Consider the following 15,710-nt stretch of genomic DNA (forward strand, 5'->3'; position numbering starts at 1 on the left):
CAACACTTTGGGTTAGGACCCATTTTCAGATCAGTTCTGAAGAAGAGTCTCAACCCAAAGTGTTGACTTTCCTGCTCCTCTGCTGCCTGACCTGCTGTGTTCCTCCAACACCACACTGTGTTGTCTCTTGTAGTTTGTTTTGCTTAGAGGACAATTCCATTGTTTTGTCATTGGAGATTTTTTTAAAAAACTATCAGTCAATGCTTAGTCTCACACTATGAGCTCTAGATAGAAGCATGTTGTGGTATTTTCCAACAGCACCAGGCTGTCCACTACCACCAAAATTGCCCCTCTCTCCCAGACTAAACAGTCAACTGGAAATCAACCCACACCCACTCTTCTCACTACCTCTGGGACTGGGCAATCCCACCCACAGAGTTCATTATGAAGCACAGTTTGAAATAACACCAAATATTGCACTGATATCTTGGGAACAACACTCTTTTGAAATTGCTGCAGTGGCACATTTCTCAACAAACATTAACTCCTTTATTTTACCCCTCACATTACAGTTTGAATCACACATTTCTGGAATGTCACAATTAAAAAGGCTAACAAGGAGGGTCCTGGCTCATTACTGTCATCTGTCACATTCTGCACAACTGGCTGTAACTCCCACAGCTCTTCCCGTCCTCCCAGTGGCAGTGAGACTTTGAAATGGACATTAGCCTTTGAGAAAAGTGTGTTTGTAGCCTACATGAGGTCAGAACGGACTCCAGACTGACTGACGTTGTATACAATCACCAGCATGTTATAGAATCATAGAGCTGTACAGCATGGAGACAGACCCTTTGGTCCAACTCTTCCATGGTGACCAGATATCCTGAAGTAATTTAGACCCATTTGCCAGCATTTGGCCCATAGCCCTCTAAACCCTTTCTAATCATATACCCACACAGATGCTTTTTAGTGTTGTAATTGTACCAGCCTCCACCACTTCCTCTGGCAGCTCATTCAATATACGCACCACCCTCTGTGTGTAAAAGCTGTCCTGTAGGTCCCTTTTAAATCTTTCCCCTCTCACCTTAAACTTATGCCATCTATGTTTGGACTACCCCACCCTGGGGAAAAGACCTCGGCAATTTACCCTCTCCATGCCCCTCATGATTTTATAAACCTCTATAAGGTCACCCCTCAGCCTCCAATGCTCCAGGGAAAGTAGCCCCAGCCAATTCAACCTCTCCCTATAGCTTAAACCCTCCAACACCAGCAACATCCTTGTAAGTCTTTTCTGAACCCTTCTAGTTTCACAATATCTTTCATATAGCAGGAACACCAGAATTGCACACAATACTCCAAAAGAGTCATAACCAATGTCTTGTACAGCCTCAACATGACCTCTCCACTCCTTTACTGAATAGACTGCTCAATAAAGGCAAGCATACCAAACATCATCTTCACTATCCTGTCTACCGCAACTCCACTTTCAACGAACTATGAAGCTGCACTCCAAGGTCTCTTTGTTCAGCAACACTCTCCAGGACCTTACCATTAAGTGCACAAGTCCCGCCCTGATTTGCCTTTCCAAAATGCAGCACCTCACATTTATCTAAATTAAACTCCATCTGCTATTCCTTGGCCCATTGGTCCATCTGATCAAGATCCCAATGTTCTCGGAGGTAACCTTTTTCGCTGTCCACTACACCCCCCACATTGGTGTAATCTGCAAACTTACTAACCATACCTCTTATGTTCACATCCAAATAATTTATATAAAAGTGATGAAAAACAGTGGCCTCTAGTCTGAAAAGCAACCCTCCACCACCACCCTCTGTCTTCTACCTTTGAGCCAGTTCTGTATTCAAATGGCTAGTTCTCCCTGTATTCCACATGATCTAACCTTGCTAACCAGCCTACCATGAGGCACCTTGTTGAGCACCTTACTGAAGACTAGAAAGATCACGTCCACCGCTCTGCCGTCAATCATCTTCGTTACTTCTTCATAAAACTAAATCAAGTTAGTGAGACACAGTTTCCCACACACAAAGCCATGTTGACTGTCCTTCATCAGTCCTTGCCTTTCCAAGTACATGTAAATCCTGTCCCTTAGGATCCCCTCCAACAAGTTGCCCACCACTGATGTCAGGCTCACCGGTCTATTGTTCCCTGGCTTTTCCTTACCACATTTCTTAAATAGTGGTACCACTTTTACCAACCTCCAGTCTTGCAGCACCTCGCATGTGGCCGTCCATGATACAAATATCTCAATGAGGGGCCCAGCAATCATTTCCCTAGCTTCCCACAGAGTTCTAAGGTACACCTGATCAGGGGATTTATCAACCTTTATGCATTTTAAGACATCCAACACCACCTCCTCTGTAATATGGACATTCAAGATGTCACTATTTATTTCCCCACATTCTCGGTCTTCCATATCCTTCTCCACAGTAAATACCGACGTAAAATACTCAGTCTCCATGTTGGAGAATTACAGGAAATACAGTGAATTTTTACCGACACAGGCATTGCAACAATGCATGGGTTACAAATTCTGCACAACAAGCTGCAGAAGCAAAGCTGTTAAAAGATCTCTCTCCTCTCAACAATCTCCTTGTGCAAAGGATGGTGCTTACGTTCTGTTAATTAATAGATGTGGAATGAAAAGCTTATCTCTTTCATAGTGATCAAGAAAACAAAGTTGTCCTATAAACCTACCTGGTTCACTAATAACCTACAGAGGAGAAAATCTGATATTTTTACCTGATTCTGGTGTATATGTGATTCCAGAGCCATAGCAATGTGGTTAATTCATAAACGCCATCTGAAATTTTCATAGAATCCCTACAGTGTGGAAACAGGCCCTTCGGCCCAACAAGTCCATACCGATCCATCCCATCCAGACCAATCCCTTTATAACCCACCTAATCTACACATCCCTGAACACTATGGGCAATTTAGCATGGCCAATCCACTTAGCCTGCACATCTTTGGACTGTGGGAGGAAACCCACGCAGACATGGGGAGAATGTACAAACTCCACACAGACAGTCGCCCAAAGCTGGAATCAAACCCAGGTCCCTGGCATTGTGAGGCAGCAGTGCTAACCACTGTGCCACACCAAGCAAGCTACGCAGAGGGCAATTCAGGGTGGGTAATAAACACTGTCCTTGCTCGTGATGCTCATCACGAAGAATGAAAAAAATTGCTTCACACTAAAATAGCTGTGCACACTTTGTCTATGCAATCACGTTAGACATTTTTGTCCTTTGTGACACCAAGGACGGCTAAGTAGGATGGAGCTCTGAAATTGTATCTTGTACTGAAAATTATCTTAAACATGTTCTTCCCCTAATAAGAAGATTGCTCTACAGTTGCCAAAGTGATTTTAGTTTAGGACTCAAAAACAAAATGTATTATTTTTCAATCTTGCTTTTGCCCGCTTTCTATCATCTTAATTGGAAAATCATTACTTAGGCTTTGATGACACTCTTCAGCTTCCTTAGTTCATTACTGATTCAATCAACATGTAGTACACTGCAATCATTATGACATCATTCAACCTCTTGATGATTACTTTCTCCGACAGCTAGCCTCACTTTCCACAAGTATTTTATCGTGTCCACAAGGCATAAAATAATGATTTTGTCTTTAGTTGAAACGCAATAGAAGTCTGTGAGTGGAGTGAGTGGAAATGACAATCTTGATTGTAATAAGTAATTTGCCTTTCAAGTGTTTGCTTAAATTCCATTCCATTGTTTGAGTAAATTTATTGGATTGAGTACTAAAAAGCATTTTCATGCTTTACCGTTAAGTAGAGATGAACAAAATTATTCAGGACTTATTTATAAAACGAATAAAGTGCAGCATGAGCAATCACCCAAATAACTATCGGCTTATGCTGCTTTTAAATTTATTTCAAAAAGATGCTCTGGGGTGAAATTTGTCTTGAGTGATGGTGAATTGACTGCGTGTTTTAATCAGTCACTTTGCCTGACTGTTCAACATGAACCTGAACCTCACATTTTCATGTCAAAAGCAAATTTTTCTCAAACTGAAAATGATTGCAATATCCTGATGATCTCTAGTATGGAAAGGTCATCAAAACAAAAATCTTCTCGGTCTGAACGACCATTCGAGCACGCCAAGAACCAACTGAAATGCTGTGGTTTTGCTTTGAATTTTAAAAGGGAAAAAAATCTCTGTTACAAACTGAGGGGTTAAAAAAATGGCACCAACAGAACAGGTTTGGCCTAGGCAAGAGAATCAGATTAAAGATGTAGAGATTTGAAGACTTGTGTTCAATGGTGGCAGAAGATGGACATATTGAAAAGGAATCTAAGCAACAGATTAGCTCTAATTTGAGGAAGTGGAAAAGTGCAGCAGAAAGTGGTATAAATAGAAAAGCACTGCTGAAAATGAAAGGAAGAATTTACAAGACAGTAGTGAGACTGACCTTGGTCTTTACTACATAGTGGAGGAAAGCCAATTTTGCTACTAGACAGGATCTGACCAAAGTCAACTGGGAGCAGCTACTTGTGGGTAAATCCACATCAGATTAGGAGTCATTCAAAAAGAAAACAGCAAGTGTGCCGGTCAACATGCTCCCATAAAAGGTGAAGGGTAAGACGAACAGACAGGCAGAATTTGGCTGTCAAGGGATGTACAGGATTGGATAAGAAATAAAAGGAACGCTTATTGCAGATACTAAGGGCCTAAAACAGATGAAGCCCTGGATGACCCTAGAAAGTGTACGGGATTACTTTAAAAATATATTAGGGGAGCAAAGAGGCGGCATGAAATCTCACTGGTGGGTAAAACATAGGAAAATCCAAATGGTGTTTTAGGGGCAAAAGGATAACCAGGGGAATAATGGGGCCCATTAGTGACTGAAGTGGCCATGTGTGTGGAGTCAGAAGATCTAGATGAGATTTTAAATGAGTGCATTGCATCTATACTCACTATTGAGAAGGATGATTCAGGTACAGAAATCAAAGAGGGGCCTGTGACATTCTTGAACAAATTATCTTCAAGGTGTTGGAGATATTAGTGGTTTTAATGGGTCCCCACCTTTTCTTTCATACCTTGATCCCACAAAATCTGGCTTCCCAATGTCCTATCCACCCACTTTGCGCTTTAGGATCCCTCCTTCTCTGGGGAATGTTCATCAATGCCAAGCCATGATTGAAATGAGATAGCAGTAGGCTAAGTTGCACAGGGTTCGGAGGATGACTAAAGGAGGGAGGCCAGACTGTAATAAGCATGGGGTGGAGAGGGTGGCCAAGGGTGGAAGGGTCACAAGTGAATGTGACTGGTGCTGCTATAGGTGGAAGAAGTTTAACATGAAGCGAAAGTGAAAACTAGACATCCATGAGGTACCTCAACACAATCTGCAACCTCATGGTCTGGTATATGCCCCACTCTACTATTATAATTAAGTCAAGCAATCAAGAGGGATGCCAAGAGCAGCACAATGCATACCTAAAAATAAGCTAAATGATTTCACGGCTAACAGATAAGATGTAAGGTCTATAGTGCTGCCACATCCAGTCATGAGGGGTGGTGGACAACTGAACAACTCCCTGGAGGAGGCAGCTCTGCAAATATCTCCACCCTCAATTCCGAGGCTGTGTAAGGCTCTGGTCAGACAACATTTGGAATGTTGTGAGCTGTTTTCGGACTGTATCTTAGGTAACATATGCTGACATTGGAGGGAGTCCAGAGGAGGTTTACAGGAATGATACCAAGGATGAAGGTCTTGTCAGGTGTGGAGCATTTGAGGACTCTGGATCTGTACTCACTGGAATTTAGAAGGAGGTGTACAGATTTCATTGAAATTTACAGAATACTGAGAGGCCTGGATAAAGTGGGCTTGGAGAAGATGTTGCCACAAGTAGGCGAGACCAGGACCAAGGGTATAGCCTCAGACTGAAAGCACAACTCTTTAGGACCGAGGGGAGGAGGAATTTCTTGAGGATGATCAATCTGTGGAAGTCATTGCTGCTGAAGGCTGGGGAGGTCAAGTCATTGAGTGTATTTAAGACAGAGATAGATAGGTTCTCGATTAAGATGGGGATCAAGGGTTACTGGAGAAGGCAGGAGAATGACTTTGAGAAACATATCAGCCATGATCAAAATGGTGGAGCAGACTTGATGGGCTGCTCCCAATACCTTATGGTTTTATGCTTTGAAGAACTGAAGACTTCTACTCCAAAACTTGCCACTCCCCTAGCCAAGCTGTTCCAGTACAGCTACAACATTGGCATCTATTCGACAATGTGGAAGATTGCCCCATAGTATGTCCTGTGCACAAAAAGCAGGACAAATCCAACCCGGCTAATTACTGCCCCATCAGCCTACTCTCAATCATCAGTAAAGTGATGGAAGGTGTCATCAACAATGCTATCAAGCAGCACCTGCTCAGCAATAACCTGCTCGGTGACAACCAGTTTGGGTTCTGCCAGGGCCACTCAGCCCCTAACTTCATTACAGCATTGGTTCAAAGATGGACAAAAGAGCTGAATTCCAAAAGGTGAGGCGAGAGTGAAAGTCCTTGATATCAAGGCTGCATTCGACTGACTGTGGCATCAAGGAGACTGAGCAAAACTGGAATCAATGGGAATTAGGGGGAAAAGCTCTCTGCAGCTTTGCATAATACCTGGCACAGAAGTAGATCATTGTGGTTGTTGGAGGTGAATCATTTTCGCCCCAGGACATCTCTTGCAGGAGGTTTTCAGGGTAACATCCATCTTCAGCTACTTTATCAATGACCTTCCCTTCATCAGAACGTCAGAAGTGGGGATTTTTGCCGATAATTGCATAATATTCAGCACCATTCGTAACTCCCCAGATACTGAAACAGTCCATGTCCAAAAAATCTGGACAATATCTAGGTTTGGGTCAAAAAGCAGCAAGTAATATTCATGTCCAAGAAATTCCAGGTAATGGCCATACCCGAAAAGTGAGAATCTAACCAATGATCCTTGATGTTTAATAGCATTGCCATCACTGAATTCCCCACTATCAACATCCTGGAGGTTACCACTGACCAGAAACTGAACTGGACTAACCATGTAAATACAGAGGTTACAACAACAGACCACAGGCTAGGAATCTTGTTGTGGGTAACCTACGTTCCTGGATGGATTTCAATGATTCAAGCAGATCACTCCCACCTTCTCAGGGGTAACTAAGGATGGGATTAAATGCTGGCCCACACAACGATATGCACTTCCCATGAATGAATGAAAAAAAATTACAGACGACAACTGCCTTATGCACCCTGAAATTGTTGGCTTCAAGCATGAAGTTGACATCACTGCCTCCCAACATCATGGCTGAGCTCCAGCCAAAGAATTAGTGGTGATGAGAAACCCAAAAACACACTACCAATCGTAGCTGATTCCTCATGTTATCAAGGCCATTCACTGCACACAAGGCCATGCTCACAATGACAAGAGTATGGTAGATGGTGACAGCAGCCACAACTGTCAACTGTAAACACCACTGTAGGTTCAGAAGTATGACCAAAGTGAAGCTTACCAGCCTGATGATGAGGTTGATTTCACTTGTCTTTGAGAGTCTGGCATGGAAATTCCAGCATAGATAACAGTGAAAACATGCATTGTGGTGGACAACATACTTGATGCACAATAGAACCGATCGCTGATGTCTTTTGTAAATGCAGTATATTCTTCTGCCAAGGAGACTGAAAAGGTCGATGATTTTGTAATTTATATAAATGATTTGGAAGTGAACATAGGAGATATGGTTAGTAAGTTTCCAAATGACACTAAAACTGGAGGTGTAGTCGACAGCAAAGGAGGATACCTCAGAATACAACAGAATCTTGATCAGATGGGCAAATTTTCCGAGGAGTGGCAGATGGAGCTTTATTTAAATAATTATGAGATGCTGCTTTTTGGAAAGGCAAATCAGGGCAGGACTTGTACACTTAATGGCAAGTGGGGAGTGTTACTGAACAAAGAGACCTTGGAGTGCAGCTTCATACTTCCTTGAAAGTAGAGTCGCAGGTAAAAAGGATAGTGAAGAAGGCGTTTAGTATGCTTGCCCTTATTGGTCAGTGCATTGTGTACTGGGGTTGGGAGGTCATGTTGTGGCTGTACAGGACATTGGTTAGGCCACTTTTGGAATACTGTGTGCAATTCTGATCTCCAGCTATAGGAAGGATGTTGTGAAACTAGAAGGGTTCAGAAAAGATTTACAAGAATGTTGCCAAGGTCGGAGGGTTTGTGCTATAGGGAAAGGCTGAATAGGCTGGAACTATTTTCCCTGGAGCGTCAGAGGCCATCTACCATACTCTTGTCATTGTGAGCATGGCCTTGTGTGCAGTGAATGGCCTTGATAACATGAGGAATCAGCTACGATTGGTAGTGTGTAAACCTTATACAGGTTTATAAAATTATGAGGGGTATGGATAGGGTAAATAGGCAAGATCCTTTCCCTGAGGTGGGGGAGTCCAAAACTAGAGAGCATAGGTTTAAGGTGAGAGGGGAAAGATTTAAAAGGGACCTAAGGAGCAACGTTTTCACACAGAGAGTGGTGCATGTATGGAATTAGCTGCCAGAGGAAGTGGAGGAGGCTGGTACAATTACAACATTTAAAAGGCATCTGGATAGGTATATGAATAGGAAGGGTTTAGAGGGATATGGGCCACATGCTGGCAAATGGGACTAGATTTCTACAGGATATCTGGTTGGACCAAAGGGTCTGTTTCCATGCCATATCTCTCTATGGCTATGAATCTATGACATTGCTTGCCATTCATCCATTGTTTCCCTTGCTGATGGTGATGGTCCTCGCCCAAAAACACTGATGACATGTTTGATTACATTGATGTTATGACAGACTGTCCAAAGGCAGCATAAGCTACTGAAAAAAAGTCTACTGAATTTTCCTGGTGTGAAGTTCCAACATTTGCTCATGTTGTTTTACAAGGTCAAGCCATTGAAAGGTTTGAATAAAATTAAATAAACACATTTTCACCCATTTACTGTTTTTTTAAATTTCCTTTGGCATTGTTTTGACAAAGAGCACATTTGTAAGCAAGTCAGCTTACCCAGGGATTCTGCTTAACACAAATTTGCGTGTGGATCTCCTGGGATTTAACTCATCAGGATTTCACTGTATTTGTTCAGTATAGTTCGCTCTCAATCGCTAAACACACACTGCATATGTTTCAAGATAATGAACTTTGAATAATGCAGTCAGCCTGAATTAGCTGACATCTAACATCCATATGGATGCCTTCTATCGGAGCTACTGGGCAGCTTTCACTTTGTGGTCAGGGGAAAGATATTCCCCCTGATTCCCAATGATTTAAAATTTGCTACAGATCCTTGATGGCACAGTCAGTCAAATGCTGTCTTGATATCAAGGCGATCTTTTTTTTTCCCTCATGCTAGCCGAAGTGCCTAAGTTAGTCAGTATGAGTGCTACTTTAGTGAACAGAGTGACTCATGCTAGGTTTCAAAAATCTACTAAGCAATTAGATGTTCCGTTGGATGGTTGACCCTTATGAATAGCTCTAGACGTAAACAACTGAAAACTAGAGACACGAAGAAAGCAAAGCTGACAATTCAGAATCGACTGACATGCTAGTAATTCACCAACTTGGATTTGTCTTTGTTGTGTACAGGACGCACCCAATCATTTTTTCACTTTCCCAGGGAGATGGCACATTGTAGCTGTAAGTCAACAGTTTAGCCAGAGGTGCCTGGCTCAAATGAAAAGGGTATTGGAAGATGGAGGGAATGTTGGGGGAAGGCAATACCACCCAAACAAAGGCCATAATGGAAATACATGAATCAAGATCAAACAATAATTCCCCTGGTCTACATAGGCTGTAGATTGAATTTGATTAGTAGAATGCATGGTAGAATTGGTCCTAAGGTCATCATTACTGGTCTATCATTGATCCTCATCTATTTCCTCATCGAGTTACCTGATACCACTTGCAGTCATGGAATCAACTGCTGCAAATCTGATATTTGGTGCTTAACCTCTTCAATCGATTTTCTGGTTTTGAGCCTCTGAATGTTGTTAGATTGACACACAACCTGATACTGGATGGCAGTCACAACTTCCTCCAGTTTAAATTTGGAAAAACCAAAGCTATTAATTTCAGCTCTTGTGTTGTAGTGCTGGAGAATGTTTCAGAGACACAGTTTTGCAAACAAGGTTGTGAAGGAGTTTTAACATAAATATATTACATTTGAGGGATGGAACCCATCTGGCACACTGAGGTCAAGAGAGGTGAATAAACAGAATAGAATACTGTCAGTTTTGACCGAGATACAAATCAATAGAGGATGAAGGATTAGATGCTCAGCAAATGAGAACTCAAGTAAATTGAGACTGGGAGGCGACAAAGGTATAAATTTGCATTTCCAAAGATGGTGAACTAAGGGAGGCCAGAAGTTTTTGATGTTACATTGGCAGGTAACCCTTTAGTGATGTCTTTTGATAAACAGGAATAGAAGTTGGAAGCTCAGCTTGGTCGAGTAAAACGTTGAGGTTGTAAGTGATCTAGCTCATCTGACTGGGAAAGAGGATGCAGTCAGTGGTTAAAAATGATAGCTTTTGACTTCACAATATTTATTTGGAAGAAGTTGCCATTCATCCAAAGTTGAGTATTGGAAAGCAGTCTGATAGGTAGAGGCAATGGTGGGGTTGACAGAGATGGGAGAGGTAGAATTGGGTACCACCAGCTTACAATACAGAGCTCACAATATGCCTGCAAGTGATGTTCAAAAGGGACAATATTTGTATGTGGGAAAGGAGGAAACCCAAGATGATTCCTGGGTATTCCCGAGGTGATGATGCGAGGGTGAGAGATGCTCTAGCTGTGATGTGGTACATATCAATGGAATGAAGTGAAGACAGTCCAACTGAGTTGAATCATGGAAGAGAGGTTTGGCAAGTAGTGGTGAAACCAAAAACAAAAACAGAAGTTGCTGGAAAGGCTCAGTAGGTCTGGCAGCATCTGTGTAGAAAAATAATCAGAGTTAACATTTTGGGTCTGGTGACCCTTCCTCAGAACCAACACTGTAACCAACAATGTTCAAGGCTGTACAGGTTGAGAAGGAGGAGTAGCAATAACGCACCATGTTCAAATTCACAGGTAATGCTGTTTGTGACTTTGGCTGAAGCTGTTTGAATCTGCCTTGCAGCGTCAAAATAAAGACTTGTACTGCAAATAGACATGAATTTGGAAAGTCATGTCATATTCAAAGATCAAGAGAAAACAGCGCAAGTTTTCAAGAACAGGCATTGCTAAGATATTACAATTTTAGTAATCTGCCAGAAAGATCCAATTTGGGTGGTCATTGGCTTTACCAGGCTTTTGATGCAAACAATTTTATCTTTGACATAGATAATAATATTCACACAATAAAAAGTCTGCTGCGCTATTTAAATACAAATAAGTGAATATGAAGAATTCACCTGCCTTTACAAACTAATTTAAAACATATGGACAGCTTATTCCTCATTCTTTGAAAATAATTCAAGTAATGAGGGCACTATTATTCCAATTTTTTTTAAAATCTCACTTATGCTCCTCTTCCCAAAACCCATGTTGTCCCCATTCTCATTTTCTAAGTCAAAATCTGAACAATAAAAAATGCTTGTAAAGAGGAGATTTATGTATTTTCATAGAAGTCAAGATGAGAATAAAAAGGACGGTAGGTTACAATTGAAAGGAGGAGGAAAACCCTAACGGAGTGAATCTTAATAAAACTTCATTTTTCATCAAGTTTCATGGAGAGTTTCTCTACAAAAGGCCTGGCAAGTTTTCTTACACTATTACTCCAAACTTGCCTCATTATCTATGCATTACAGCCTGACAGCTCCCCAGCCAGCGAATCCTCACCCATCTCTCCTATTCGACACAGGCAGAAATACTCACCACTGCCAGAATATGACTGGATCCTTGGTGTCAGCCGTTGTGCACTCTGTCAAGTGCTGTCAATGTGGATCTACCCTGTGTGGTTTGAGACATTTGCCCTGGATGTGGCAGGCAAGATGAAATTGGCGCCTCGCTTTGTGGACAGCGACCTGGAGGTCCTAATGGACAGGATGGTGCAAAGGAGGGCCATTCTGTTCCCCAAAGACTGACAGAGGAGACCAGGACCTTCTCCACTCTGCCAGGGTAAGTGCCAACATCTCTTCTCTACTGCCTCACTCACTCTCTCTCTGCTGCTGCACCCACCTCCCACCAAGGCTCATGCTCTACTGCTCTCACTATTGCATGTTAAATCTATCTCACTGGTTCTCTCCCACCCCATTAACCCCGCATGGTTTCTGCGTTCCCTACGTCCTCAGTCCTCACTCAGTAGGGAAACATTACCACCTCCACCCCCACCCACTTTGCCCCAATCTGCACCAGCATTACCAACAAGTGCCATTTTCGTACAGTCAGAGTCATACAGCACGGAAACAGACTCTTCGGTCCAACCAGTCCATGCCAAACATAATCCCAAACTAAATTAGTCCCACCTTCCTGCACTTGGCCCACATCCCTCCAACCCTCATGTATCTATCCAAATGTCTTTTAAACGTTGTAATTCTACCCACATCCATCACTCCCATAGGAAGTTCATTCCTCGTGCAAACCAACCTCTGTGTAAAAGATTTTCTTCATCTTTTTTAAATGTCTCTCCTTCTCACCTTAAAAACGTGCCCCCTAGTCTTGAAATCCCCCATTCTTGGGAAAAGACAGACAACTACCATTATAAAATAATGAGAGGTATAGATAGAGTTAAACTTCTATCAGGTCTCCTCTCAACGTCCTACACTCTCATTCAAAGGGAAAATGGTCCATAATAGTGCCAAAAGACCCAGGACTGGTGCTGTGGTGTTCACCATTTGGCTCCTCACCCACTATGTAGACAGGATCATGGCCCTCAAGTCTTGTGGAAATGTAGAATCATCTATATCTCACAACCAAGTAAGAAGCAATATCCATTGCTAAGCTACTGTCCCATGTTTCAATGGATGATTACTCCATTAACCAAAAACAACAAAAAAAGAGAAAGTATCTATTAGATTTTCATTTTGGGATTTGAGTTGCCCAGCAGTACCATCAGCTGGGATTATAACAGAATCAAAGAAAAAAAAATCAATGATAAAATACTACTAAATGCTCAATCAAAATAATTAGTATATTTTAAAGATTACACTGGTTATTTTCCACTCAAACCAAATATATATAGGAACTATTATTGGAACACTTCACTTAATGTACATTCTAGCAAATTTGTAGCATACTATAAAACAATATTTGACAGCAGTTTCTGTGCAACGGCCCACTGCCAGTGCTAATGGAGCAGATTTGTCTCTGTAGGTTTTACATATTCATTAATTATGTAAAAAATTATCATTTCTTGCAATGGAATCAATCAAAAAATTGAAATGTATGAAGTGGATTTTAGACTTATGCCTCTGAAATAAAACACTTCAGAATAAGTCAAGCAAGACAAGTATCATTTGTCTTGAGAACATAAGTACTCCAACAAAAGCAAGCAGCATGCTGAATCTATTAAATATGCTCCCATAATAATAGATACTACTTTCTCCCCCATACCAGATATTTGCTGCACTCCTAGTCATTTAAAGGTCCATCAGATACAGTCATAGAGTCAGAGATATACAGCACAGAAACACACCCTTCTGTCCAATTCATTCATGTCAACCAGATATCCTATACAAATCGAGTCCCATTTGCCAGAATTAGGCCTATATCCCTCTAAACCCCTCCTAATCATATATCCATCCAGATGCCTTTTAAATGTTGTAATTTTACCAGCCTCCATCAGTTCCTTTGGCAACTCATTCCACACATATACCACTCTTTGCACGAAAAAGTTGCCCCTTAGGTCCATTTTAAATCTTTTCCCTCTCACCTTAAACCAGTGCTCTCTAGTTTTGGACTCCCCCACACCAGGGAAAAGACCTTGCCTATTTACCCTGTCCATACCCCTCAATTTTGTAAACCTCTATACGGTCACCCCTCAGCCTCCGATGCTCCTGGGAAAATAGCTCCAGTCTATTTGGCCTCTCCCTACAGCACATACCCTCCAACCCTGGCAACATCCTTGTTAATCTTTTCTGACCCCTTGCAAGTTTCACAATATTCTTCCTATAGGAGAAAGACCAGAATTCCACGCAGTTTTCTAACAGTGGGCTAACCAATGTTCTGTACAACTACAACATGACCTCCCAACTCCTATACTCAATGCACTGATCACTATCCTATCTACCTGTGACTCCACTTTCAAGGAACTATGAAACTGCTCTCCAAGAGCTCTTTGTTCAGCAACACTCCCCAAGACCTTACCATTAAGTGTATAAATCCTGCCCGGATTTGCCTTTCCAAAATGCAGTATCTCACATTTATCTAAATTAAACTCCATCTGCTGTTCCTTGGCCCATTGCCCATCTGATCAAAATCCTGTTGTACTCTGAGGTAATGTTCTTCACTGTCCACTACACTTCCAATTTTAGTGTCATCTGCAAACTTACTAACCGTATCTCCTATGTTCATATCCAAATCATGTATATAAATGACAAAAAGCAGTGGACCTGTAGCACACCACTGGTCACAGGCCTCCAGTCTGACTCTCAGATGAGATCCAGAATTTCCCAAACGGAAAAAAAACTATGCAAACACAAGATCTAACAGTATTCTATTCTCTTTTCTTTCCCATTTATGAAAGCAATAAGATGTATTAATTACAAATTATTTGGTGCTGCTTTGTGAATTCTTGTTTACAGTTCAAATTCTACTGCTCCCATCAATTTGCAGACAATTATTTCCCCCAAAAGACCACTCACCTTATTCTCTTTTCTTCGGCTTTTCTCAATTGTTCATCTCGACGTAAAACCTCCAAGATTATTTCCTTTTCATTATCCATTAAGAATGAGAGATTGACAATCTCTGTGGTTTTGGACATGCTTCCGCAATGGCAATCTTTGTAGCACTCTCCTTGGATCAGGGACACTGGTAATGAAGATTAGTTTAGAAGAAAACTACTGGCTGAGAAATTCAGGAGTCAGTGAAGTGAACATAACAAATGTGAACTGAAATGGCTCAAGGTGGAAATCTTCCCAATAAACATGACTAAGTGTATACTCTCCAAAAATAACTCTCCTTGGAATGGTGCTGTTAATACTGTTTCAGCATTTACAAATCAACTGTATTCCTTTGAGGTAATTTATCAACAATTGCTTGTTACACCTTCATAGCCAAACTCAGTATCTTCCAGTTCCTGTAACATCGACCTCAGTGTTAATCTGCACGGGTATCATGGCATTGTCTGCATCTACAAGATGAATGCATTTATTTCTTGAAGCCTTGGGTCACCTCTGTATCTGAAAATAAAAACAGAAGTCAAGTCAATAACATATCCTCGAACTTCATTAACATCCATTAGCTAGCTTAGTAAAAGTTCAGCATAATATGTTTGTTTATAGTGGTAAAATAGTAGCTTGTTGTAATAACTAATCAGTAATCCTGCAAATGGCATTGTTTATAAATTATTAATTTAACAAGGTTACTGAAATGTTAATATCTGTCACATTGCCAGAGTTGTAAATTATGACTCTTGGTAATGGTTCACTCCCAAAATATTTCTATTTTTATTTAATAAGCCAGTTTAAAGCAAAATATTTATTTTGATGTGTCGAATGGTTTGTAAACAGAAAGCCACATTAAGAACTGCGTAACTCAAGCAAATTAAGCATTGATCTGC

General features: G+C 41.3%; 1 protein-coding gene across 3 annotated transcripts in view; it reads right to left on the reverse strand.

The window, feature by feature from the left end:
- sytl5 (synaptotagmin-like 5) overlaps window positions 1–15,710 on the reverse strand; it is a 189,623-nt gene that overhangs the window by 93,431 nt on the left and 80,482 nt on the right. For all 3 annotated transcript variants that reach the window (XM_048603213.1, XM_048603211.1, XM_048603212.1), the window contains exon 2: window positions 14,794–15,330. In XM_048603213.1, coding sequence (XP_048459170.1) covers window positions 14,794–14,912 — 119 coding nt within the window. In that variant the 5' untranslated portion in view covers window positions 14,913–15,330. The remainder of the gene's footprint in view (window positions 1–14,793; window positions 15,331–15,710) is intronic.

The sequence above is a fragment of the Rhincodon typus genome, chromosome 11 (assembly GCF_021869965.1).
Source record: "Rhincodon typus isolate 14 chromosome 11, sRhiTyp1.1, whole genome shotgun sequence".
NCBI classification, from domain to species: Eukaryota; Metazoa; Chordata; class Chondrichthyes; order Orectolobiformes; family Rhincodontidae; genus Rhincodon; species Rhincodon typus.